The 26,668-nt window shown below is 37.3% G+C and overlaps 2 protein-coding genes across 3 annotated transcripts in view; both read right to left on the reverse strand.

The window, feature by feature from the left end:
- LOC138139197 (uncharacterized) overlaps window positions 1-25,177 on the reverse strand; it is a 29,716-nt gene extending 4,539 nt beyond the window's left edge. The window contains exons 1-4 of the mRNA XM_069059390.1: window positions 24,800-25,177; window positions 14,507-14,821; window positions 14,171-14,395; window positions 13,427-13,753 (exon numbers count right to left, since the gene is read on the reverse strand). Of these exons, the coding sequence (XP_068915491.1) occupies window positions 13,427-13,753; window positions 14,171-14,395; window positions 14,507-14,821; window positions 24,800-24,984 (1,052 nt within the window). The 5' untranslated portion in view covers window positions 24,985-25,177. The remainder of the gene's footprint in view (window positions 1-13,426; window positions 13,754-14,170; window positions 14,396-14,506; window positions 14,822-24,799) is intronic.
- LOC138139189 (uncharacterized) lies at window positions 6,790-13,233 on the reverse strand. 2 transcript variants are annotated; one of them, XM_069059380.1, is made up of 7 exons: window positions 11,504-13,233; window positions 10,921-11,372; window positions 10,597-10,853; window positions 10,280-10,476; window positions 9,975-10,131; window positions 9,776-9,915; window positions 6,790-9,723 (listed from the first exon to the last, which is right to left on the reverse strand). In XM_069059380.1, the coding sequence occupies exons 1-7, from the start codon at window positions 11,654-11,656 to the stop codon at window positions 9,379-9,381; spliced, it is 1,701 nt and encodes a 566-aa protein (XP_068915481.1). In that variant the 5' UTR covers window positions 11,657-13,233; the 3' UTR covers window positions 6,790-9,378. The 2 variants fall into 2 exon arrangements, with proteins under 2 accessions (XP_068915481.1, XP_068915482.1); XM_069059381.1 differs by lacking the exon at window positions 11,504-13,233 and having other exon boundaries at window positions 10,921-11,385.
- Window positions 25,178-26,668: the final 1,491 nt, after the last annotated feature.

Genomic DNA, 26,668 nt, shown 5'->3' on the forward strand with positions numbered 1-26,668 from the left:
TTCTTCTTTCTACCATTCCATCCCTTCATTTGTATACCATTCATTGTTTTCAAATCTTTCTTCAAATTTCTATTGACGATGTTTTTTCGATATTTCAACTCCTTCGTTTTCTTCCTAGATTTTATTTTTTTTTTTTCATTATATTTTCATTTTTTCATCCTCCTTAACCCTCCTACTAACCACCACTTTCCCTCTCACTCCCCCTTTCCCATCCCAGCATTAAAGTCTCCGCCGATCCGCGTTCCCTCCGATTCCTCCCTCACCCGTACCCGCCGCCCCTTCTTGGAGGCCACCCCATCCGCTCTACCGTCCCCCGACTTGTGTATTTTTTGCTTCCAAACGCGCGCCCAGCTCGGCCGCCAAAAGAACTCTTAATTGACAGAAAACAGCCACTTTGGACAGTCTCAAAACCGGAAGCGGTCCCACTAATGATCGACTTCGTTTAAACCGCGATCGGATTGGACTAATCGGCAAAAGCCGACACAAAAGCAATCGTTAGGAGTAAAGTCGGCAAGTAATTGACAGCGATCGTGGTAAGTCGACCGGAAACGACATAACAAGTGTCGCAATTTGGCTCCTTCTTTTCGGCGGCGGCGAAAAAATAAATACCCGACGTGTGAGAGAAACTTAACTTAAAGAGGGAAAATTAACAAGAGACTGTTGGTAAACAGTTACCACCACCATTAGTGTCCCGACTAGTTGCCATTAAAATTATTGTCGTCGTAATAAAACAAATAAACTTGTTGATCGTTAAAACGGATTATATTTCTTTCATCTGAGTGTTAAATAAAATCTGTCAAGTGGGGTCGTTAAGGTTTACGGCGGGCGCGCGGGGAAAGGGTTGCAGTGTGACAGGTGGGCACAAAGCAAACGAACAAGTCGAGACAATTAAACGAACAACAGAAATTAAACGTTTTGCCCAAACGACACTGTCAGAGTTGTCTATTTAATCGAGTTATGATAATTCGTTTGGCGGACTTAAATTAAAATGACAGCTGTCAAAAAAAAATCTCAAATATTTATGTTGGTAACATTTGTTATGAGGCAACTGTCGATGAGATTTAAACCAGTCCCCGTCAGTATCAATAAACTTGGGGTGTTGTAGGAAGACAATCGAACGTGAACGTGATAAAGAGATAGTGTAAATAAATCAAACAAGTGTCTAGCCTGAAATTTATTACAACTTGAAAAAATGAAGTGACAGTTGTGGGAGAGAGAGCGAGAGAACCTGATTGTTATGTTTTGTAGTTTGGTAAAAACTAGCGCAAACTAAATGACAGCTGTCAGTGCCAAGCTTCAAATCTTATCGAAATGGGTATTAAAGAGCGTAGTGATTTTGAATCAATCTGTAACTCTTAAAATGACATCTGTCAATTGTCAAAAATAGCTGTCAAATTGGTCTTTTTCAAGACCAGCAAACCCGAAATCTGCATGTCGTCGGTGACTCCTAACTCCCGTTAATTAAATTTTACAGGATACAATTTTTTTTGCATTGATATGTTTATTATTAATAAACCAGATGAAAGTAACAACCATTAAACATGTTTATTTTTAAAAAGATAACGTAAGTAATTGATAATAAACTGATTTTCAAATTTTGCTTTCTAGAGCAAAAGAGTAAAAGTGTAAAGATCTCATTTTTGGATTTTTTGGGAGTTACGAAGTTTGCTCGTGTCGCCGATGATGTATTGAAATTGATAACTAAATGGAAGTTAAAAGTGTAAACAAATTCTTTGCGTTTTTGCAACTCGTTTAAAAACAAAGCAAAATATATTTTTTAAATTAAACAGAAATAAATGAGGGTAGTCAAGAAGTCAACTTTGTTCACGTCAACACTGATTGTTCAGCAAATAATCCATAAGTTCTTTTTTTTTCCACATTGGCAGAAGTTTGACAGTTGTCAATAAAAATCGTTGATTGTTACCAACGTAAATATTAGAACGAACAGAACAGAATTCTAGTATTTACAAACACCGATTTATCAGTCTTAATCACGGTCTTAATTTAGAATGACAGGTGTCAAAAAAATTTCAAATATTTGTGTTGGTAGTATTTGTGATGATGCAAGTGTCGATAGATTTAAATAAATCTCGTCGAGTAATAATAAACTTTAAATTTTTAAAGACTTTTAAAAACGTCGAGAAATGTCAGTAGAAAATATGAGCCTTAAAATTTCACAGCACACGTTTTTCCGCATCGTCGGAGTAATTTATTGACGTTTAAGAATGTTGAGCGACAGCTGTCAACGAAAGTGTCGAATCGGCGTCAAGTTTGCTGTTTAAGGAAGCGCCTTTCAAATTTATGAACATTTATTAACTAGTCTGAATGACAGATGTCAACTTCATGTATTTATGTTGGTAGTATTTGATATGACGCAATCGTCAGATTTATGTCCATCTTTTCGATGTGAAAAAAAATACAAAGTTTCATTATCAAAAAATATGCCCCCCTGGCAAAGCAAATATCGAATTGGCTCAGATTTGCTGTCAAGAAAGCAACATTTGTGATTTTGTGAAGCTTTATTTACTGATCACAATGACGACTGTCAACTTCAAATACGTATTTATGTTGGTAGCGCTTTTTATCGGACAACTGTCAGTGAGATGTAAATAACTTTTTTCCAAGATAAATAAGCGTAAACTGTGGCAGCAGATAATGATAAATATGCAAAAGTACGAAAGACACGTATCTGAATAAAAGTAAAGGAAAAGGTGACAACTTAAGGAAAATTAATTTAATACAGAAACATGTTTTTGGTCTTTTGCCGCCCCTTCTGGGCCCCCACTCCACCACATTCATTCTGTCGAGCGACTTTTCTCAAAAAAATCCAAACTAATCGAATATTCGCATTGTCGCTTTATCACCTACTTCCGGTCCACCGCCGCCCGTCCCGTCTTGTTTACGACCACCACCCCATTTTCCAAAAATCGTGCAAAACCATTACCGCCAATAAAGACCTCACGCTCGACCGCCAACTCACCAAAATAAAAGCTCATTATTATCATTCGTTCGAACACAGCTGACAAGATTGTCCCCACCAGACAGGACCGTATTTAGACTTTTGCCCCGACATTACGGTGTCAAGAGTCGCACGAGCCAACCAATAGATTTAATTGATCGACGACGATAAAACCAAATCGTGTTGTTAGTCCACCGGACGGCGACGTATCTGTGGGGAATTTATCGTCGAATCCGCCCCTGGAAAAATATTAGGGTATCGCTAACCGCCGTGCGTGGCTCCTCTCGAGCAGAAACTACAAATGACTAACGGCCCCAGAGCCGGACTCCCTCTGACCGAATTTCGGGGGTCCCGTCGTCCCCCTTGGGCCACTCCGCTCGGTTGAAGCTTCATTTTTCCGTCGAGTTTTCATCCGAGGCGGCGGCGAAACAACAAACAGTCGGTGCGTGACGAGAGAAAAAAGAAACGTAATGCGGCCCTGGAGGCGGCTCCCGGCCCGCGTTGACACACAAGCGGGAGGCGGCAAAGAAATGACCCGTACGAGTATTATCTGATTGAGAAGTATCTTCACACTTGGCCGCCCCCTTTCTGCGCCTGTCAATTGTTAGACACGGCCTACTGTCTCATTGCCACCACCGCCGCCACCATCTCTCTATTTTACGATCGTTGGGGTTCCTTTGTCCCGGCGACTTCGAAACACGATTGTTATCGCGCGGATGAGGTTCGCTCGGGGGCGGCGCTGACCACACATTTAAAAAAATACCAATTATGGGAACCAAGGCGGCGGCGGCGCGATGCTCCAATTGAATCCGGTGCACTCTCGCGTCTTGGCAGTTTCAAGGGCTCTTGATTCAGATTAACTTGTATCGGGTGTTCATTTAAATTTACCCTCAAAGTAGGCGTTGAAGAGTCGATTGTGAACGCACCACGGATTACAGATCACGAATCAGCTCCAGCTGTTTAAATCTAACCTCACTTTTTGCGTTGTTTGTGGTCACAATCGACTCTTCAACGCCAACTCTGAGAATCAATTTAAATGAACACCCGATATTTTGGTTGGACATCTGTCAAGGAAGACCTAAAACCGTTGTCAGATAGCAAGATCCTTTTCGAGACCAAGCTATCTCGTCACTTTATAGGAATTAATGGAGAGTCGAAGTTAATATAGAAGATGCCCTTGCTGATTCATTTTAACGTCCACCAACAATAATAACAGTAACGAATAAAAATTTGAGTGCACTTTGTGGTCTGCACCGTCTGGTAATTCATTTACCGAGTTAAAAATTAAATGACCTGGGGACTAATCAAGCTGCCGCTTATCGGGAGCCCATGCCGGCGCGTCGACCGGACAATGGTCCGATTGAATTCCGTCTCGGCCGGGCGCGATCGCTCCGCTCTCGTCTTTTTCTGACAGCCGGCGAGCAATTGCGGAACACCGAGACGACTCTAATCGAGTCCTTGTTAGACATCTCTTAAAATATTCAAAGCTGCGAGCCGAAAACCATTTAATTATTGCGAAAGTGCTCCGGGGCGGTTTTAGCGTCTCCTTGCCTAACGCTCGATTTTTCCCTCGTCGATATTTGCATTCCGACAGGACAAATATTTGAACCCTTATCGTGGCGACATCTACGGAGAAAAACTACCTGGACCTGTGGGCTCAGATTACCACCCTTATCGGCCCGATCTGATACTTGTTAATATAATATTTGGGAATAATGCGGCCAATTAGGAAAGCCAGTCCGGAATGATTTCACTGTCAGGGGGGATTAAGTCGCTGCTCACTTTGTTGGAGGGTGCTTTGTTGGGGCGGCGGCGTTTCGGCACTTGGGGCGCCTTTGTTGGGAACGGCAGGGGGCCCTTCTGAAAATTCACAAAATTCTGTTCGGCCTGTCGTGACATCGAAACATTTGTCTAGGGGACAGGTGCGGACTGAATTATTGTCTCGGGGTGCAGTTCGTTTCACAATAGGACGCGCAACTGTTCCGACTGTAATTTGTGCGGTTCAATGACGTCAACAAATGAACATGGTGGTGACGTTTACAATTTATTCGAGCCTAGACCAACTAGATAATTACAGCGTAATCGAGTGTACCAGCAGTGATTCTTGGAATTTGGAATTCGTTCGTCTTCTGTGAATTCTATCCAATTGAGATTAATTTACTTGTTGATGTGTTTAGAAATTTGTAGACGAAGAGAAAGAGTTGCATAAAATCGAGATGACTTCCTTTGTTTTATTATTATTTGTGACCACACCGTAAATTTGCCACACCTGGTGTTGTGCATACAAAAAGTATTGTTCAGCAACAATCGATCTTTAAGCACTTACAACTACTTGAACTAATAAAATAAATTATTAACTGTGAAAGGGTGCGGCGCTGTTTGCACTGACACTACAAAAAAACGTTAGGTGTCATTTCAAATTTTAAAGTTGATGTCATTTCCGGTAGAAAATTATACTTTTGTTTACGACGGTGGCAGACACAATTGTAGTTTAATAAAAATTCAATAATAAAACAAATGTTTTCTTTTTGTAATAATAATAATATGTAATAGCCAAAGAGGGATTTGACACTTGACACAAAAAATAATTGTAAAAATTGAGCAAGCAACAAGTTATTGGTAAGAAGCAACAGAATAAATAATTTCTCTGCACAGTGAATTGGGCTTAAATCTGATAAATTCAGTGGCCATATTGCATATTTTAATGAATTTTCTGGAACTTTTTTTAAAAGGAAAATGAAATTGACTCTGGCAACGCTGCACAATGTTGCCAACGAGGCTGTCTTTCTCCCTTTCGCTTCGAATTGTACAGTTCAGTAGTATGCCTTTGACTTATTATAAAAAAGCGTACGGTAATGAAAATGCGTGCGGTAATAAGTTCTTATCTACGCGCGTGAGATAAATGACACTTATCCCATCCATTTTGCGTGAGATAAGAACTTATTATAAAAAAGCGTGCGGTAATGAAAATTCGTGTGGTAACGAAAATGTGTGCGGTAATGCAGTTCTTATTTCACCCAAAATAGATGGGATAAGGCTCTTGCGGGATGGAGCTTACGTTTTGATTTGGTTTTTGAGCAATTTTGACAAAATTGATTAAAATGTTTTTTTCTTTCGGTACGAACCGATTTTGTTTTGTTTTGGAAAAAAAGTAGTGACCACCGATGGTGCGTGGTGTGAAACGGCCCAGCACCAGAGTGTCTGAAACTGTGCTTTTCTCGAGGCCAAAGTGAAAGCGATAGATCGATCAGAGCGTCCTGAAATTTTATACACACAGAGAACAGTTTATTTCAAATAAATAAAATTAATTATTCATCAATAAATGATTTCTTTACCGGCGGCGAATTAAACTTTTATTTATAGGAACTAAACCATTTAATTGCATTACGTTTGCTATTGACCACAAACGCTTAATTACAAATTTGGAGTTTTGCTTATTTGGAGTCACTTAAATTTGTTTGTGAGAATTAAAACATTGCGAACAAATTTCGATAGTTTTATTAGCCTCCAGTTGGCTTTACTGCGCACAACAAATGTATATTTTAATTTTCTTACCTTCTTTATTTATAAGAAGTTACAATTTATTTCTAGAAACTGCAAGTTTATTAGCATGTACTCTAGCTTTACAGTTGCAGCAAAATGTGTGGATAGAACGTTCTATAGTTGTTTATTTCAGAGTATCAAAATAGTCTTCTGAAAAATTAATTATCGGCTGTTAGTTGTGAAGGATTTATTAATGGCAAATTTATTGTTTATTCCTGAAATTTACATATTTTATCTATAGGTGGTATGTAGGTACATATTTGGAAATTAAAAAAATATATTTTGCAAATATTTTTTTATTTAAGAAATACTTACGAACTGGTTTATGTATACATGGTAACATTGCAGTTCTAACTAAACTACTTAACTAACTATTCTAACTAGACTACTTAACTAAATTACGAACGGAAAAGCTTATAAAATTGCCGAAAAACCTTTACTGAATAATTTTTGCAATCATATGTGTTCCATCAATTCCTATATGAATGGATCGAGGAATAATTAAATGTTGTGGATTAAGTTTTATAATTCTTTTTCTATTTTGTTTAGTTGAAATCTCGATTTCAAATGCTGCCATGTGACTGTTAAAACCCACAGTGACACAACTGTCATAAACAATGTAAACGCTACCGCTCCAGTCTGTGACAACATTTCGAATTACACCAAAAATTGGTTCACTTACGTCATTTGTTTTATCGTGAAAAGCATAACCGATCTTATAGAATATTCCATTAATTTTAGCCCAACTAACTACATACAAGTCACTGATGCAGTCTGTAGGAAATGCATCGTTTAAGTTATAATTCTGTAAAGTACCAAGGAATTTGCCAGTTTCAAACGAATTTTCGATTCCCTTATTACTCAAAAGTCTATATGCCAATCGCAATTGTAACTTTAGTGATAACGTATATGGCAAATTTATTCTAGAGTTAACAATGTGGGCATTAACTTTCGACAATTTATGCATAGCCTCATAACGAATGGACGATAGATGTTTTAGAGGACCAACACATAGCATAGTTGAAGGATAGTGAACTAAAAAATGATACTTGGGTTTCAAGCCTTCTTGGAATAATTCTTGATAAAGACTGTTATGCTCGGCAATTAAACATTTTAAAAGGCTCAAATTAGAAGTTGTAATTGCAGGACTCGTAATTATGTCGACTATATCATATAACAACAAATATAGCCTCCAATGTTCGTCTCCTTCTGGTATTTTGTCACCTATTATTATTCCAAAGTAAGTTACAAGAGCAGCCATTTCTGAAGCCGACATTATTAAACAACCCTTAGTTAGATGATGGTCAGAAATGGCTGGTATAGGATTGCCTATGTCAACATTGCTGTTATATTGGAAGTATTTCAATCGGTGATTTAAGCAATTTAGTGAGATATATTTTTTTGATATAAGTTGTTTTATAATTTTCGCCATATCATATCTACAAATACCCTCATAAATGTCATGCATTAAGTCAAATGTGATATTTTCAACATTGTGATAGTTTTTTAAACTGTTAAAAATACAGGAACCTTGAACCCCAAATTCTTTGTTAACGACGTCAAGCTTATAATTTTGTTGATTCCTCAAAGTGGAATAATTTTCAAAAATGGCCACCTGAGTTTCAGCTTTGCTGCTTCGACATTTACGACAAAAATAATGGCTGCTAAAAGATTCAGTAAATCCGAGCAAAGAGTTAAGTCCCAGATTATCTCCTAATACAGCAAACAAACAAAAGTAAACTCGCAAATTACCTTCTGGAAGTTGTAAAGTAACACCATTCGATTCTAGAAACTGTAATTCCTCAAGTAATGAATTAAATGCCTTTCTATTTCCAAACATTGACCTATCAGAGCTGTACATTAATTGACAAAGAAAAATATTATTTAACGTTGAAGAAAAAGAAGGTGGAATGCCAGCAATTGTATAGTATAAGGCACCTATTTTATGTATACCAGCTTTAGAACCTAAAGGATTATTCGATTCAAAATCGTCATAGTACAGTAAAATCGGCAAAACAATTTTTTCACCAAAAGTGTGTTGTAGATTTTTCCACAAGCTCCCACAAAAAATGCTAGACAATTCCTGATCCTTATTTGATTCACTGACAATAAATGATTGAATGACGGTAAAAACGCCAGGAAGTTCCAAAAATTTTTTTAAGCATTTTCGCATAGGAATTACTTGCGCCTCACATTTTCTTGAGCTCATGATAATTGTATTTTCCGGATTTCTACGACTGTCCGGCATTTCACCAATAACAACAGACTTTGGCTGTATTAGGTATTTTTCAGATTCCATGTATTTAAAACGTTTATATTCTGTTTTAAAGTTTTCAAATACACTGAAGTTAAATATCGGCTGTATTATTCCATGAAGGTTGGAATCCAAGGCTTTTGTTAACTCAATCTTAATATAGTTTAGTATGTCATCAATTAATTCAGAACTATGCGAGATTATCTCCTGGACAAGATTTCTTGTTATGGAGGGATTACAATATAAGGATCCAATAAATTTTAAGAGACATCGAGTCAGATCTGTGTCTGTAAGTTGAACTGGTATATCTTTAGTGTTTATTTCATCAAAATCAGAAATGGCAGCATTATCATCTTTGTCATTTTGAGATACATTACTTCGATTACTTAAGTCACTGTCCACGCAAACGTTCCTTGTCTTAATATGGTTTGAGGCTACAACCAAATGATTACTGCTGTTCATATGTTTCTTCAAACTGAATACATTGGAAAATTTACGTAAACAATATTGATAACCACATAAATAATTTTGCTGCAAAGGATGTTGTACTTTCAGATGAAAAATAAAAATATTGCATTTCAAAAAGGTTTTTCGACATAAAGTGCAACGTAACATTGTGATCCTATACTGATTTTTGATTTTTAATTTGATTGTGGAGTTGGAAGATCTGGGGCAGTTTTTTATCACTTTTTAAATGAATATCGTAAATGATCCACTGGATAAGAAACCATATATGTTCAGCCTCCAACGGATATTGTAAGTCAAAAACTATAAAAGACTTGAAACATACGTCAACGGCTTTCAGCAGAGTTGGCACTGTATATAAAGTGTCATGGATGTAGAGATGAACAGTCTGGATGTCGTAAAATGTTGGGCCGACGATGATGATGTATGGTTGGACGGTCATCCCAAAGCTGGCCATTTTAGTCCTTTTCGCCTCAATGGCATCGTGAATGTTACTTGGAGCCTGCAATTGCTATTACTAATATACTTGTTTCAATATAAACAGAATGATATACCTTAACGTGAAGAATGAAACCCTCCTGAGATTCTGCCACCGTAGGTTTCCAATAAGTTTTTCCTCCTTTCTTTACCACTTTGCTAGCATTGTTCGAAACTGTTTCGAACAACACTAAAAACTTAATGACATCTTCGGAATCTACAGAAATCATATCGCACTTTATTTATATAGAACGCGCCAAGATAATTATGAATTACCCTTTTTAAGCTTTCCGCCATTCAGCAATTCAAACAGTATGCCGTTGGTCGGCTTCTTGTTTTTTGATACTTCTAACACGCTTTCAAATGTTGATGGCCAATGTTCGAAAAGCATGCAAACTTTGTCTTTATATAGTTCTTCGAAATCACTTTCTATCTGAAAAAAACAAGGGAACCTAATTATGAAAACGTGTGCAGGGGTGCCCCATAATTATTCGTTTAAAAAATTTCAACGTTAGGTTTTGTTGCGCAAACTTGTGAAATAATGGGTTCCCTACCAGTTATTTTATAATTTAAAGCATTACCAGTAAATATCCCGTGGATAATTTTAAAATAGGCCAGTCGTCATAAATCGATGATATCGTAATGGGGTCGTTATTGGAGTTAGGAGAAGAAAACTTTTTTCTTAGTTGGAATGATTTTTTCCAGTGCGCTAAAACACTTTCAAATGGCTCGCAATTGTTTTTGAGCCAATCTGCGCTTCTCATTACATCATCCAAATCTACAATGTAATTCGTTTTATAAATATACCTAGATAATGTTACCCCATTTCCACTCATTATGGTATAAGCCCCTTCCCCACGCGGAAATGGGGGTACCTAATATGCATAGGTCTACATACCAACATGAGATTCATCTCCACTTCCTCCATTATCGTCTTCAGAGGTATCCTTTTTGGATAGCATTTTGCATTTTCTTAAAAATTGTAACATGTTTCGATTTTTGTCTACCAGTTTACCTCTTGCTATGCCAGCTGTATTGGTTTTGGAGTACCTTTTAGGAACTGGAGCAGAAAAGTACACTTCTTTGCATTCTTTTGGAAATAAATCCACTATCGCATTGGCGACTTGTGACAATATGTCATTCGTGAGGCGGACGCTGGTGGAGAAAAATAATCATTGTAACACACCCACTGTTTACCACTTACGTAATTATAAGTACTAACTTTATATCGATATCAAAAAAGTTACAGATGACTATGTTCGTTAAATACCCTTGGCACTTAGGACTCAACCCTCTGTCATTGTATGACGCCATTATGGCTTGGCCAGTAACAGTTTTAGCAAGTAATTTCTTTAGGTCAAAATCCACCATGCACTGATGGAAAGTATTATCTCCAAGCTTCATTTTTTTAGGGAGAGGTTGATCTGATTGTTCATGTTCATTATTACTTTCTAGTATTAATATCTCAGCATTCAATATTGTGTTCGGGAGAGGTTGATTTGTTGCCGATTGAACATTTTCGGTATCGTTGTCAAATTCTATTTCAGCGTTCAATCTGTCATTGACATACTCGTAACTGTTTGCAGATAAATTTGATGTTGATGGTATGGTGATGGTGGAAACTTCTGAATCTGTAATGTCAGGTGTATCCTCTGACGGTCGCTGATAATCGCCCTGTTGAACAGGAACGTATTATTCTATGGTGCACGTGATCATGTGATTCACAAGAAAGATAAACACACAAAAATAGTAAGCATAATAAGTATACTCATTTAAACCAAAAAAATTAAACGAAATAAGCTTACATGTAACGGTTGTGCATTATGTATATTATGATGCCAATGTCTCTTTATTCTTAATCGTTCACCTATTGACGGTACAATTGTCGAAAATAATTCATCATTTCCTGTTAGTTGTTCCAACTCCTCTAGAGTAATTTGGTTTTCTACAATGAACATTTTTTATAATAATAAATTTTTCATTAATAATGCTACGAGGTATCTACATATTTTCACATTTACTTAGTTCCTATATACAGAACATTCACACAGAAAGTGCATAAGGATAGATAAAGAGAGAATGATTAGTTCTTTATATTGAAAGTAACAACTGTGCAAATAGACTCACTAATATACAATAACCATCAAAATTTTATAGAATATTATTGATGAGATAAAGAAGGAGAATTGATTATTCAATCCAGTATTTTTTTAATTCATAAATTTAGAAATTTAGAATGAGGTAATGTGTGTAATTAATACTTATTTATGTATGGTAAGATTACTCAATAATGGACCCAGTTATTTCAAAAAGTTTGCGACAATTAGTGGAAGTAACCAAGTGGATATTTAATTTTTGGCAGAAATTAACTCTAATAAAATAAAATCTCACATGCTTAGCTTGGGGTTAACCATGTTTTAAAAGAGTGTGGAAATTACCCAGTTTAGTGACATTATGGAACAATTAGATATTTTGTTTATTTATTCTTAAAAAATTTCAAAAACTTTTGAACATGCAATGACCATTATAAAAATTGGATAACTTAGTCCTCAGAAATTAATATCAACAATGCGCGCCAAATTACACCCTGAACCTACATTTTTAGATAACTTCTGTGGCGCGAACGCCATAGTGCACAGACTTAGAGCGAGGAACAAAAATATGAAATTCATCTGTAGGAACGGGATGGGTGAGAACTGATAAGTGATAACTCTATCAGGATCAGGTGGTTACAAGCTGCTGCCCATTACTAAAGCTAAAAACGTGAAAATATGATAAAAATACTAAAATCCATTAGCCTTTGTGATTTATTCTATTTTAATTTAGTACTGCCTTAGAAACAATCCTGCTGCAGGGTTCGATATGTAATGTTGCGCAATAATAGGTAAAAGTAGGTACTCACCTGTGAAGACTTGCACCAAATGTTCTAGGTTACACTTTTCAATAAGGAATCTAGCTAGGTCCCAATATTGCTTTTCCATTTTGATTATTTTTACTAAATTCCACAATTCACAAGAACACACACACATTAGACGTTGGCACAGTCGAAATGCCAATATGTTAAATGCATTGTCATCCTTACAAAAATTTACTACAAAAGCACGTTCGTCGATACCCGATATCGGAAGAACGTAATTCTATTCTTATGAATAAAATTTAATAATGGTAACTAAATTGTTCTTTCATTTATATCCTTTTTGATTTGTTTGAAACAAAATCATTCCTCAGCTCATTCCCATAAAAAAATGTTATTAAACGCAAACAAATGTCTTACAGCATTCAAACAAATCTTTTTGATTTTCTTCACACAAGGAAGTATTAGTTGTGTATAATAACGATATTGCAAATAAATGGTTTGGTTGCAGGAAATTGTCGTAATTTTTTCTCATTTCTTCTAAGGAGTAAAGCTGTGTTCCGTGTAAATTTTCTTAATATAGAGTAACAAATGGATGTGTGTGCAACTAAATCATACACCACAAGTAAAAACAGGAATGTTTATTAACGTAAAGCAGAAAATTTTTCTGTGTGTAGATTTGTCCATATTTGACGTTTCACCTCTTAACCAACCGTTTAACCGTGATAATTGGTGTTAAGAAGGCGCAGTAAAACTCGCCTTCTTGTTTACCCACTTAGCCCCCCTTCTGCTGCCCCTTTTCCCGACTGTCCCATTAGCTGGTTGCACAAGCCGCCTTTCAACACCTAACGCATATTTGATGATGATTACTGACCGTTCGTCGCAGCTGCAGTGCATGATCGTGTTAATTCTCCAGTTGAAGAGTCCGTACTTGGTCTCGAAAGCGCCGATCCAGAACCTGCACGAGAGGTCGTGCCTCCTGCAGCACTTGTCCGTCCTGGAGAAGCCCCCCAGGCGTGTGTACTTGTCGGCGGAGTAGCCCTTGCCGCACCATTTGGTCCCGGGCACCCGCAGCAGGTCGGACACGTCCCGCTTGGACCTGGGGGCACGACGGGGTGAGAAGGCGCCGCGTTTGCATTGTGTCCGTGGTGGCGGTTGCGGCTTTCGTGATGCTTTTTTGACGCGAAACGATCGATTTGCGCTAGAGGAATTTCAGGCGAAAAAATGGCGCCGAACGCGACATCACAGACGGAATTTTTAATGTGACGGGGGCGGCGAAGCGAAACACTGATTCGGAGGGCCAAAGGCCGCCGCACCGAAAGAACGAACCACACCGAAAAACAATCGCTCGGATGGTCCGCATCAGATACAAATTTTCTCAAACCTCCCACCCAAAACTGCACTTTTCCAAATTTTCACCAAAAAAAAAAATCCAAAAACATTTTTTTTCCTACCCACAGATAAAAACGCAACAACGAGGACAATCTCGTCTTGTCTCCACTAGACACATACGCTTTATCCGCTTGATCGTCAGATCTGAGTCCAATTGAAAAGTCGTAGTTTTGATAGAAAATTTTTTCTCTGGACCATCTGAGTCGGTTGTGAAAAGGGTGCCTACCTTGAGTCGCAGTAACAATGGGAGAGAGTGAATGGTGAATAGTTATGGTAGTGAAACTTGGTGGTGAAGCCTGGAATGTTCCGTTTGCAATGGTCGTGTCTTCGACAGCACTTATCAGTGTTCGACATGGCACCCAGCTGGGTGTATCGGTTCGCGTCATGGTCGTTGCCACACCACAAGGTACCCGGCACTATTAAAATCGATCGTTTTCGCCTGTCCTTCGACCTGATCACAAGAAGAAAGAGAAGATGAAGACGAAGAACACAAAAAGAAGCAACACAAGCCCCCACCAGACACAATACGTTTGACAGAAACGGCGACGTGGACGCTTTTTACCTATCGGTTTGGCGATTCTCCAGCGCCTGTTTCTTCATTTGGTGGTGGAGTTTGCGACAGGCGTTTCGCATTTTGGTGGTGTTGAACCACGTGGAGATGTCTTCGGGGAGTTGTTTGTTGTCTAGGGATTCTATTGTGACGTTTGAGGTAGCTATGAGATTGCTCAAGTCGCTTTTGAAGGAGTGCAGGAACTTTCGTACTTGGTCGCGGTGGTGGATGATTTCGCAGTCTTTCAGTTCTTCGCCGTCGTTGTAGATCAGTTGGATTAAGTGGTTCCTGTCTGCCAGTTGGCGAAATTTGATGTCAGTGGGAGACCTACGAAAAAAAAAGTTACAGTGAATAGAGGAAATCACAATTTTTTACTAAACAAAGCGGATAAAATACAATAAAACAACAAAGCGTTTAATCGAAGGAAAAATTACAAGAACTAGTTTTTTATCGGATAAATTTTTCAATTTTGCGAAAACTGTTTGTTTTGACAATTTTACGAGTTGAATTTGGGTATTTTTATTCTGGTTAGGCCTGAGAGCTTTAGGTCGAGGGTTTAACCTTCAAATAAAAATGCCCAAATATCAACGAGTAACATTGTCTAATGTATCTGTCACAATAGTGTTAATGGTAATGTTAATGTTAGTGTTAGCCAGAATGTTAATCTTCAGAACATTGGTGAAACGTTCAACCGTTCACAATAATGGTGATGGTGATGTTAATGTTAGAAACGATGTTAAGAGATCCAGAAAATGTCTGGTTCTTTAACATCTTCGTTAACATCTACCAATCACTATCGAGAATTTCACGCACGCGCAGGCGCAGTGACAGTTCACACCACGTTGACAGCTGTAAGAGTAACATTCCGTTAACATTATTGTGAACACTGGACTACTAACATCACCATTGCCATCTCCACTAACATTAACACTATTGTGACAGACCCATAAAGCAAAAATATTTAAGTGAAAATTGAGAAATTTATCAGATATAAAAAATTAAATCGTGTTATTTTTGGCAAGATTAATTCCAGAATACAAACTTTAACGTTAGGTAATTTTTTATTTATATGTAATACAGTTATTAAAAACAATTTGAGAATCTGACAGGAGTAGCATGCAATTTTAATCACTTTTGACAGATGACAGAGTAGTAGGACGTTTTTACCGGGATAAACATTTTTGATTGGATGAAAGCAAGCGCTCTGATTGGCTGAACACGCACGTTTGATGTACGTTTGACTTTATTTAATACCTAATATAAATAGTTGTCTGAAATCTCCGAGTTGTCTGTTCCAAGTCAAGTTTTTTCATCGGGCAAAGAAAGTTTTTTAAATGTTTCTTCTTTTGGCTCCTTGCTATTGTTCGTCTTCCATTTAATATTAGTCCCCATACTCGTGGACTTCATTTACATCTTTCTTCTTTTATCAGGATTGTTCTTCTTTTTAACTGCTACATCTTCAGTGCGATCTTCATTTTCCCTTTTTCTTATTGAAATATTTCTACACTTTCTACCAGATTGCTTCGTGATAATTCTTTTCAAGTGCTTTTTCAATTCCGTATCTTCTTAGGAAGCTCTTCCGTTATTATTTCTTCCTTTTACAATCAAAAATTCTTCCGATCCTCTTTAGACTTCATATGTATCTTCCTTTTTAATACCAAAACAGCGATCCATTCTTCTCTACCCAGATTTTGCCCGTCTTCCTTTTTTTAGTCAATTCTCCTTTTCCTTTTCTTCCCACATAATGGCCGGTTTTACCTTAATGTTTCTTGGTCCATATTTTTATTCGTCCAGTTTATTTATTACATATTTTCTACTGAACTTTCAAAAATTTTAATTTGTTTGTTTCATTCCTCATCTCTCCACCAATGTACTTTTACTATTCTTCCCTCAAAAATTGTTTCTTCATATTTTCCTCACTGATGCTTCATTTTTTTTTTAATTTCAAATGACGGACATACCGAGTGACTATAAATGATTGAAGGAAAATAGTGGATTGGCAACACTGATGCAGTTGGTAGTGCAAGTCTTCTCATGCATCATCTGTCAATCATTCCTATTTAGGTTAGGTTAAGTCACGAAGTACATTGTCGATTTAGATTTTTTTGACGTTTGTTTCAATTTTAAAAATTGCGTGTGTCATGCCAACGATGTTGCCAACTAAAGATTTCAAATGTGTTACCAACATAACAAAATAATTTTCAATCATTTATAGTCACTCGGTATAATTTAAATGTTTTCTTTCTTTCGTTCTTCAAATATTTCTTCTACCGTTTCTTTTTCAGTAGCCTTTTAAAATATGATGGTTTAATAAACACAACACTACATTATCTTAAAATCTTTCTTCTTTAATTTTTGTTCTCTCTCTCTCTCTCTTGCTTTTTGCTTTTTGCTTTTTTATTTCATCTTTTTCCCATACATGTACTGCATTTTTTCTATTTATCATCAAAAGTACTTTTCTATTTGACTTGGGTACTCTCGTTGCGGTCTTTTTCATCTTCTAAATTTTTTGGCCCTATTTCTTCATCGTATTTTTTGTTCTTCTTTTGCTTTAATCTTAATTGGTCCCAACTTTTTGTTTTCTTAACAACTTATTCACTCTTCTACGTTCTTTTTCACTCTTCCTTCTTACAATTTACAATTTACATTTCAATATACAGTGCGTTTGTAAAGTTCAGACAAAACTGTCAATATTAATTTTTGAAAAAAATCTTCGAAGAAGTCAACTTTGTTTTTAAAAAGTGCATATTCTTCAATACTTTACTTATGTTGACACCCTTTCTTTCATCTCTTAATTATGACGTCATAAATATATTTTTTTAAATGACAACACCCACTTTTTTCTTCTTTTTCTGATAGGCCTTCGTACTAGCTAAATGATGAATTAAAAAAATTGATACCTTACATAACAATTTTTTGAGAAAATGACAAATTTTACTTCAAAAATTTAATTTAATTTTTATTGTAAAAATTTTAATTGACCTCAAACAAAAGCAAACAAACATCTAAGGTTAACAATAAAGTTCAACGCAAATGTTGAAATTGCCTCCCGCCAACCATTTAGCACTCACCGACACTTTGTACACTGCGCTCAATAATGTCAGGGCTTATTTGTTCCATTTCAGCGCGAATTCTTTGCCGTAAATCTTCTAAATTGTTTGGTCTATTAAAAAATAATATATAAACCCACGATTTTAACTATTATTAACTAATTATTTTTTCATTTTTTCAAGATTTTGTCAGTTTTCTTCATTGCTTCAAGCAACAACTTTTTCTCTTGTTATTGTCACAAAATGTTGACAATTTGAACTGTACTACATTTTACTATTTTCTGATATTTCTTCATCTCTCTTTCATTCATTTCTTCCTTATTCCATTTTTTCTTCCGCTTGACAATTTGTTCTCTCTCACTTATTATGTCTCATCATGTAGCGTTCTATTTCTGTTACCACCCACCACGACCCTCGCCCTAATCCCTCTCAAGACAAAATAAAATTTTGCTTTCTCATGTCGATTCTCCAGTCCCTCTCGAGTCGGCATTCTTCTACTCAAAACCGCTCGGTCCGTCCCTGGTCGCACTCTCCGTTACTCCAATTATAGCAGCAGAAAAATCAAATTCCCGACAACTTATTTGTAATAAATTTTAATGAGCGTATGTGGAACGTACCGTTGTAACTCATTGGTGCATTATTATTCCGAGGTCGCTTCTTCATCCACTCGCGCCCCTCGCATCTCTCCTTTTGCCAGTTAACTTTACATACAATAATATACAAACATGAAAATTCCTTCCAGATGTACAAATACCCTTAAACGGAGGCTCTTAGCCGGAATTATGGAAATGGTGGGGCAGGTAGCGCACCCCGGCCGGGTAAATACGGCGCACATGGGAACAAATAACAATAAATAAAAATGATTTTGTGGCGATAAGTGAGGACGCGGCCGGAATTTTTTCCCTCGGTATTAATGGCCGCGTTTAGTTATCAAGCAAATCCGGGAACGGGCGTCGACCACAATGGGCCGTGAAGAGGCCAGGGAGAGGGCGAGTGCTTTCGACAACCCTCTCGATCTCGGCTTGAAGAATCGAGTCATCCGGTCTGGAGTGCAGACACGCAAGCCGAAATTACGCAACGGAAAAAGTCACCCGACACGAATATCCCATTCGGTAATCCACCACGATTCCACTGTTGTTGGCGAAGAAGTAATCCGAGGGCGCTATCGGAATCATCGGCCCGCTCTGATTGATCGACCCGGCTCTGGGATGCGAAGGGTGCCGCTCTAATTTCTACGTGTACGAGGCCCGGACCCGTCGTACCAGAAAATGGTACAACACTTTCGAAACAATTAACAAACGTTTTTTCCGGAGAGATTTAATCGCTGGGACCGACAAGACGGAGGTGTTCTTCGAGTGGTTTAATTGAGACGATTTTTAACTCTCGAGAAGACCCGAGCAGGCAGACCGAGATACGGAGAACAAAACGTTTTTCAAACTATTACTTTTTTTTTAAATTTAATTACTGGAGAACCGTTGGAAGAATGGATTGTTCGATTTTACCTCTAGATGCCACCACAATTGCTCCTTCTGAAGAAGAAAAGCATAGAACCAGATAGTGGACTGAAAAAAAAAACAAACTATCGATATCACACCACATCAATTCGATTGGAGTGAAATCGGGAGACCGTAGTGCTTTATTCGTACCATCTTTTTTGCTGTGATTCCAGAAACTTGTTCAAATGAAATCCTGGGCTGAGTAGGCGTTGCAAAAATTAAACCGTTTAGAACAGTGTAAAGTTTGAATTTCCCGCCATTTGACACGAATGACATTTGTTTGTGTATAATTAAACATATTTGTTTTTTGCTTAGATATTTGCTTCGAGAATAGGAATCGTTAAGTTATTTTACTTTTAATGTAAAACATTGCAAAGAAAGAAAAAAGGAAGATTTGTTTGGCTCTAAATTTTAGGTTAGCTGTCAACACGCTCCAATTAATCTACGCTTTAAAAAAGCACAACAGTTGACGGTTTCCAACGCCTCCCCAGCCCAGGATTTCATTTGAACTCGCGATATTGTGTCAATTTTTTTTTTTATAAAATACATAATTCAATAGAAACAAATTTCAGACCACGAATTTTTTAAATTCTTTTGCGCTTTTTTTTTGGCCCAACTATTTTTTATTTTCAAAAAAACTGAACGAGCCTTCATTGTCACCGTAGCTTGTCGCTGTGACGTAACGTAACACATTTTGTTAACATTTTACGTCACAACCGTACCACTAATTTTATTTTTTCTCTGTTTACGCTACGTTCTCTTGCGTAACTGCAACCGTTACACGCTTGTCTATTTCGGTCTCGCCGTTTACGTTATACATTTCTCCGCACATTTATCATATCTTTCCCGAATAATTCGCAAAAATCCGGCTCGACAAGTTTATTTACAAATCAATTACATCAAAGTCCGCCATTTTCACATCCCGGGTCCGCTTCCAACAAAAACAAACACTCCAAACTTCCCACCAAAAAACCAATCAAACACAAAATCCCCGAAATCTAATTTAATAAGAATGTTGTCACGTGACCACCACCTCACCTAAATCATCTCCGGGGGCTGTTCCGACCCCTCCCACTCGCATTCTCGATTTCTGCGTTTTAATTCGAATTTAATCCGGTTGGGGGGTGGGACGCAGACGGAAAAAATGTCTCGCTCAGGAATAATGTGTAAACGTCGTTTTAGTGGTGGTAGCCGAGAGTACTTGTCCACTTCTCGGCTGGAATTGATGGTCTTATTTTATTGCGCCATTTGAAACAATGCCGCTCGAGTGGAGCCATCAAAGGGGGCTGCACTCGCATCACTAAAAGGGGCAATAATGATCCGGCTCTGAGCCTACTGTTAACCCACATACGAGCAGTTTTTACCCCAGGAGAAGACGTCGAGGTGTGCTGGCGATGGCTTAGGGGGCAGGACCGGATCCGGCCGCGCGAAGGACCAGCGCCGCAGAGAAACTAAAAAGCCTGTACAATTTTAAAGAAATCAGAAAACTTTTTAAAATTATTACTATCGGGCCTTCAAATAAATATTTATTTAGAGTAGGCGTAGGAGACATTCTAATTCTTTTAACAGCGTAAAGTAATTTTTGTAGGTAACCAATTATTCTCCGGAGTTACACAGGTTACATAGTAAGCTTTTTCCCAATTTCATATTGTCATATTCCGTGGAGGGAGAATAGGAAGAATGCACTACAAAAATTAAAAATATTTTCTGACCTAATTTTATTTCGTTTCATTTTCTACGCTGGAAAAATGTTGCAAACAATTGAATTTCCATAGGTTGCTCTAAATATAAATTTATTTGAAGGCCCGCTATTATTATTATTTCGACCAAATTCACCAAAGAACAAATGCAGATTTGCTAAGTTCACTTAATCCAAATAATTACGTACAACACACCCGTTGATGCGGCATTCAGGCCGGCTTAATTGATCATTACGCATGTTATTATCGAATAGTGATAAATAAACAAAAATAAACAAGATATTTATTGTTATCATTATGGTACGAGTATTGTTATTATTTTAGTAGATGTCTTTATTTTATACGCCTGAAGGGTAAATTAGTTCTGACATCCTTTGCCCGCAGCCTCCCATGATTGATAATTACAACCCCAACCCTTCCGGCTCTTACAGCAGTATCACATGTCGGCTCCTCCCTCTAAAAAATTCCCAAAAAAAAAGAATCATAACTAATGTTCGATTGGGGTTGACGCAGGGGCGACAAGGTCCGCAGATCAAACCCAAGTGAGTCACTCTTGATTGAATTACTCCTGAAATGCGAACCGAATCGCGTCGGCATGCGCCGCCCCCGACCTGCACGTCGCGGGATGATAATAATGATAATAATTTACTTCGGGCAGCGAGCACGGGGCCCGTAGCACACACGAAGAGTACGACCTGGGTGTGCGTGAAATTTGAGAAAAAAAGAGAATCGGTGGGGCCGACCCATCGACGATGGGCGGATAAGACAATAATTACAAGTACGGACACATTTTACCGAATAAACAATGGCGCATATCAAGTACGGGATCAAGTAGGCGAAGTTACATATTTGTATTGAAACAAAAGAATGCGAGATGGCGGCTAGACAATGTTGCGGGTAACGAGCGTTGCGTGAGCCGGGGAGTCGAGGTTAGTGTCAATTTCGGCTGAACTTGTCGGCTTTGATTGGGCACGTGACGCAAGTGGAAACACGAGGACGGGGGAAATGTCAATTGCTAAGTTGCCAACGTGATTGTTGACAGCTGACGTTCAAGGCTAACTTATCTCAACCAACAGCAGATAGTTTCCACTTATCTTTTATGCATTAGATCTCAAGTTATCTTACACCGAATTGACTAATCGAAATAATAATAATAAGGAAAGCCGGTTAACTGCCGGGTCAGTGGTGGGAATTGATGATACATAATAATAATAATAATAATGGTGTTTAGATGCAAGTGTCACTCTTGGTGCACTTTCCATTTCAAAAATGTCTCATCGTGTTCCCAAACAAGAAATCTCAAAAATTTCTTTGGCATGTCGTAGAACACTTGATACTCCAGGACCAACTCCTACCGGACAAAATGAGAGAAGTTTTCCGTTCGATGAGTGTTTTGACATTTTAATAATGGGGGTCGGGGGTCAGATAATCTTCGATTTTTGCCGGGGAGCAATTAGTTGTCTAAAAATACACAAGTGATAAGTTTTTTGAGACACAATATTGTCACCATGACAAACAGTGCAATAAATCGCCAAACAGGATCTCGCGATAAGAGATACCGAGTAGTACCTACAACGTGTGGTGTGATCCTGACTGTCGAATTCTGGATGGAATTTGAACGTTTCTAGAAAGATCAAGATGAGAAAAATCTTATCAGATCGCCGATTGGTGCACAATCAGATAGAATAGGCCGTGAATCACCAGATCGGTGCGTAACTTGATTGGTCCGCTGCAGGTTTGACACGCCACCTGCCATAAACGGCATTTTACCATTATTATTACTGACATTAAAATTATTACCTATTATGAATGGGTGGACTTTGGAATTTGGTGGTGTGATGCGTAATTTTATCTAAAGTCATTCATCTTATCGTGATACTCTATCTACTCACGCGTTGATCGTTTCGACTCAATTATTTTGGGCGGGATTAAGAATTAAGAAGACACGAAACCAATGCCAACAGCAATTAGTACACAATTGCACAGCAGAGTGGAGTAGGTTTTAGAGAAGAATTTTTTTTGACGTGTCAGAAATGACAAATCACAAAAGTGCCAGTAACGGGACTGTTTTGAGCTGTCAAAGCAGGCCTTGACGGAATATGAATTGCGCATGCTAGGATTAGGTTGCCATAATTTATTGGAGAAATTGTTGCAATATTTTTAATCTCTAAAGCCGGTTAGATAGACGTTGCATTAATTGTAACACTAAAAAATATCTGGAGATGTAAGTCAAGGACATGTTTTTTTGAAAAACAATTTGAAAAATTGTGACGCGTTGACCTAGAGCGACACAAATGATTTATTTTGCCGTATCTGAAAGGTGAGAAAGCTGTTTGGTGTGTACAGGGCTACCACTTATCTGCAACGGTTGTCTTTTTAATGGAACACCCGTATATTTTTGTACCGGTACAAATCTGAGAGAATTGAAGATTTGTCTTGTTTTCTAGAAAAATAGTTAGAAACTACAGAAATGCATTCGAAAGAAACGTTAGTACATTGCATTATACAGAGTGGTCCATTAGACACCCGGTGTAATTAAAGCAAAGAAAAATCACCTCCAACTGGATATTTATTGGAAATTAGTTGAAATCTTTACAGTTTTCAAAAAAATCAGAAGTTCTAAATCTTCTTTTTGGTACAATTTGTCAACATTTTTTTTTTATAAGAATGTACCTAACGTACCTTTTCGCATTTTTAAATTAACTGAGTGTTTATTTGAAATTATTTTCCAAAAATTTTATTTAAACGAAAGCTATATTTAAAAATCTTCTCAATTTGACAATTAAAAGTTCAAAAATCCGAAAATATGTTTCATTACAAATCAGAAAAGTATTGTTCATTCGTTTCAGACTTTTCTTTCGTAATTGTGTTTCTTTATTATTTTTCTTTTAATTCTACAGCTCACTGTTTTGTTTCGTCATTTTGAAAAAATTCAAAAACCCCAAAAACACATTTCAAAATCTTCATTTTTATAGTTTCAGGTACTGCAGTGTGAAGAGTCTCCTTTTCCTACTATAAATTAGAAAACTATTTTTACTGCAATGCTATTTACAGTTTCATAAAATTTGACATTTGTAAAACTCACACTGTATAATTTTTTACATTTTTGGTGAATGACACGTGGAGTGTTCCTTTTAAAAAAGATGTCGCTGAAAAACACTAACGTTTTTGGATATTTTTGAATTTATTTAAATTTAATTTTCAATTACAATTTTTTTTTTCAAAATATGTCGCTTTGGACCTCTACATTTCTTTAAAAATATTTAAAAAAACGTCTAAAATCACAGACATCAACGTAAGTTAGTGTAAAATGAAAACCACGCAAATACTTGACAAAGCAAGCAAAATATGGAAAAATTGTCTGTAAACAAAATAAATAATGTAGGGATATTGACACAGTAGCATCGTTTGGCAAACAGCGATAGTGTATCTAACAAACGTTCAATGTTTAAATTGATTCATCAAGTATTTATCTACGCCTACAGAAATTTCCAAAATTTTCGGAAAACTTCAGGGTGAACCATTTTTTTAAACCAAAACTAAAAAGTTTGGTCGCACCGACAAGACATAAATTCTATTATTACTATTATTATTACAAATTGACAACTGTCACAGCGTGTACAACAATTTCCATTTGTCCACGAGAAGGGATGATTTTGGCAACATTTCGAAAAATAGTCGCCCTGTATATGGAATTTGTGTGCTATCTAGATCAAACAATCGATATCTGAACTGTCAATTAATCACGATCGAATCATAAAACTGGTGACGGAGAATTTAATGAGTTGCAACATTGTCGAAATGACACCCACGAAATGGTCGTTACCAATGGTACAACTGGAAAAATGCTCCGGATAGGAGATAAATTCTTGTAATCACCTGACACACACTGTAGATGTCAAAAGCGGCGAGATTTATTATCGCACTGTATAATCGACGTATTGGTCATCTCCCAACGATTCCCAGGTAATAAATTCTCGAGGAAGAATTTTGAAATCGCGCGGAATAGCAATCAGAGAGGAAGTCACAGTGACGGACACCTTCCCCGTAGGTCCTTACCCTCTGCCGACGGAGACCTCTTTGGCGCTCACCCCCTGGAACAGCACCCTGGTCTCGACCTCCCCGTCCGGCAGCTCGTTCACCGCCACCAACTGCTCGTTGCGGTCGCACCGCCCCAACGCCAACAGCCCCGCCACCAGCAGGAGGTGCACACACCCGCCACCGGTCTCTTTGAACCGCCACATTGACACCAGTCACATCCCCCGCACGACACTATTTCGCGATTGACTGCCGACAATCGAACTGCCGCTCTTATAAGTGGCGGCGATTAATTTGGCGGCGCGCGCGGATAATGAGCGTCTTGATCTTGGCGAGCGTGCGGTGATACTGCCGGCGAAGAACGAGCGCAGGTTGGAGTCCTGCTCCTTGCGGGGATTTCGACGAGAGGAGCGCCACTCGGGCTTCGCCAAAGCGCGACTCCTGGATGGAATCTTCTGGCCTTGCGGGGAATTAACGGGAATTAGGAGGTGGAGTTGCATAATGCGGAGGTGAGGGTGCTAAGTGTTGAGTTCATTTGAAATATTTGGCCGTCTTCGGGATGAGCATCGGCTCTAATGAACGGTAATTGGGTGTTGGGAGTGCATGTTTGTGTGATAACAAAGTGAATCATTGGTGGTGATAACACGTGGAGTTGCAGTTCGGAGAAATTTTTCGGGGAATGAAAAAGCAAAATGCGTAAAGATCAATACGACGAAATTCTAGATAACACACAAAAGTAAATAAATTTTGGGTAAATATGCAAAATAAAATAAATTGAAAGTGATAGGAAAATAGATTTCGGATGAAAAAGCACTTCTTGTTAAAATTAATAATAAAATAAATAAAACATGTTTTATTGAAGTAGGTATGTACGTAGCTATCTATTTTAGAAACGTGTAATGGTAAATAAAGCAGAAAAAAAGATGATAAGGATATAGGAAAAAGTTAAATTAAAATTAATTCTTAAACCGCACACGGAAGTGGTGTTGATTATAATATTGAGGAAGAGGAACAGGAAGTGTCCGAATTTTTAATCGGAAAATAATTCGAAAAAGCTTTCAAAAGGATGATTTTTTTTTAAAGCTTTTTTTATATTTTTCGAAAATTTTGTTAAGTAAGGTAACTTAACAACGTTAAAAATGAACACATCGAGTATTGAGAACTGTAAAGTAAAAAATCGACGAAACAGAAATAAATATAGCGAGCCCACTACACCGCAGATGCCCAAATTTATTATTACGGCGCTACTCCCTGATGCCATATCGTGATGAGACAATGTGCAGAGCACAAATACGAACTTTCTCTTTGTAACAAACTTTATTTGAAGAAAATCTGTCGGTTAGTTTTTGAGTTATGTAGAGAACCAGATACACAAAGATTCCAAAAACGAATAAATTGTCTTCTATGTCGCGTGAGTAACCGAAATATAAACAGACGGTCCAATGTTTTGTTTTCAAACTCTCATTTGCAAAAAAAAATAATTTTACAACAAAAGAAAAAAGGATATTTTGGATAATTGAAATTAATTTTTGTTACTACATACATATATGCAGAAAATTGTGGATGGCAAGAAAGGATAAAAAAAAATACAAAACTATAAATAAATTATGTTTAAAATGTTTTATTTCAATAAAAACTAAATATTTAAAATTAACAATAACAATTTAATTTTTTCAGTATTTTTCCTTATCTAGTATGTATATTAATGTCCCTCTTCGTACTTTCTCTCTTTTATCGTGTTTTAAAACTTATTTCTTAAATTTAGTTTAGTTAAAAAATAAATTTAAATAATGTCAAAACAAATTAATAAATAAGAAAAAACTCAATTTGAAATATAATTCTAACACAGCGGATGTGTTATTATTAACTTTTTACTGTCGTAGATCGATA

This window comes from Tenebrio molitor, chromosome 9 (assembly GCF_963966145.1).
Source record: "Tenebrio molitor chromosome 9, icTenMoli1.1, whole genome shotgun sequence".
Lineage (NCBI taxonomy): Eukaryota > Metazoa > Arthropoda > Insecta > Coleoptera > Tenebrionidae > Tenebrio > Tenebrio molitor.

Excerpts from the sequence above, each read along its gene's own strand:
- LOC138139189 (XM_069059380.1), bottom strand. The coding sequence starts at position 11,656 with ATGTTCATTGTAGAAAACCAAATTACTCTAGAGGAGTTGGAACAACTA. Across the intron at positions 11,373-11,503 it reads ATAATGCACAACCGTTACAT|GGCGATTATCAGCGACCGTC; the intron begins GTAAGCTTATTT and ends CCTGTTCAACAG. Across the intron at positions 9,916-9,974 it reads TGGCGGAAAGCTTAAAAAGG|ATTCCGAAGATGTCATTAAG; the intron begins GTAATTCATAAT and ends TGATTTCTGTAG.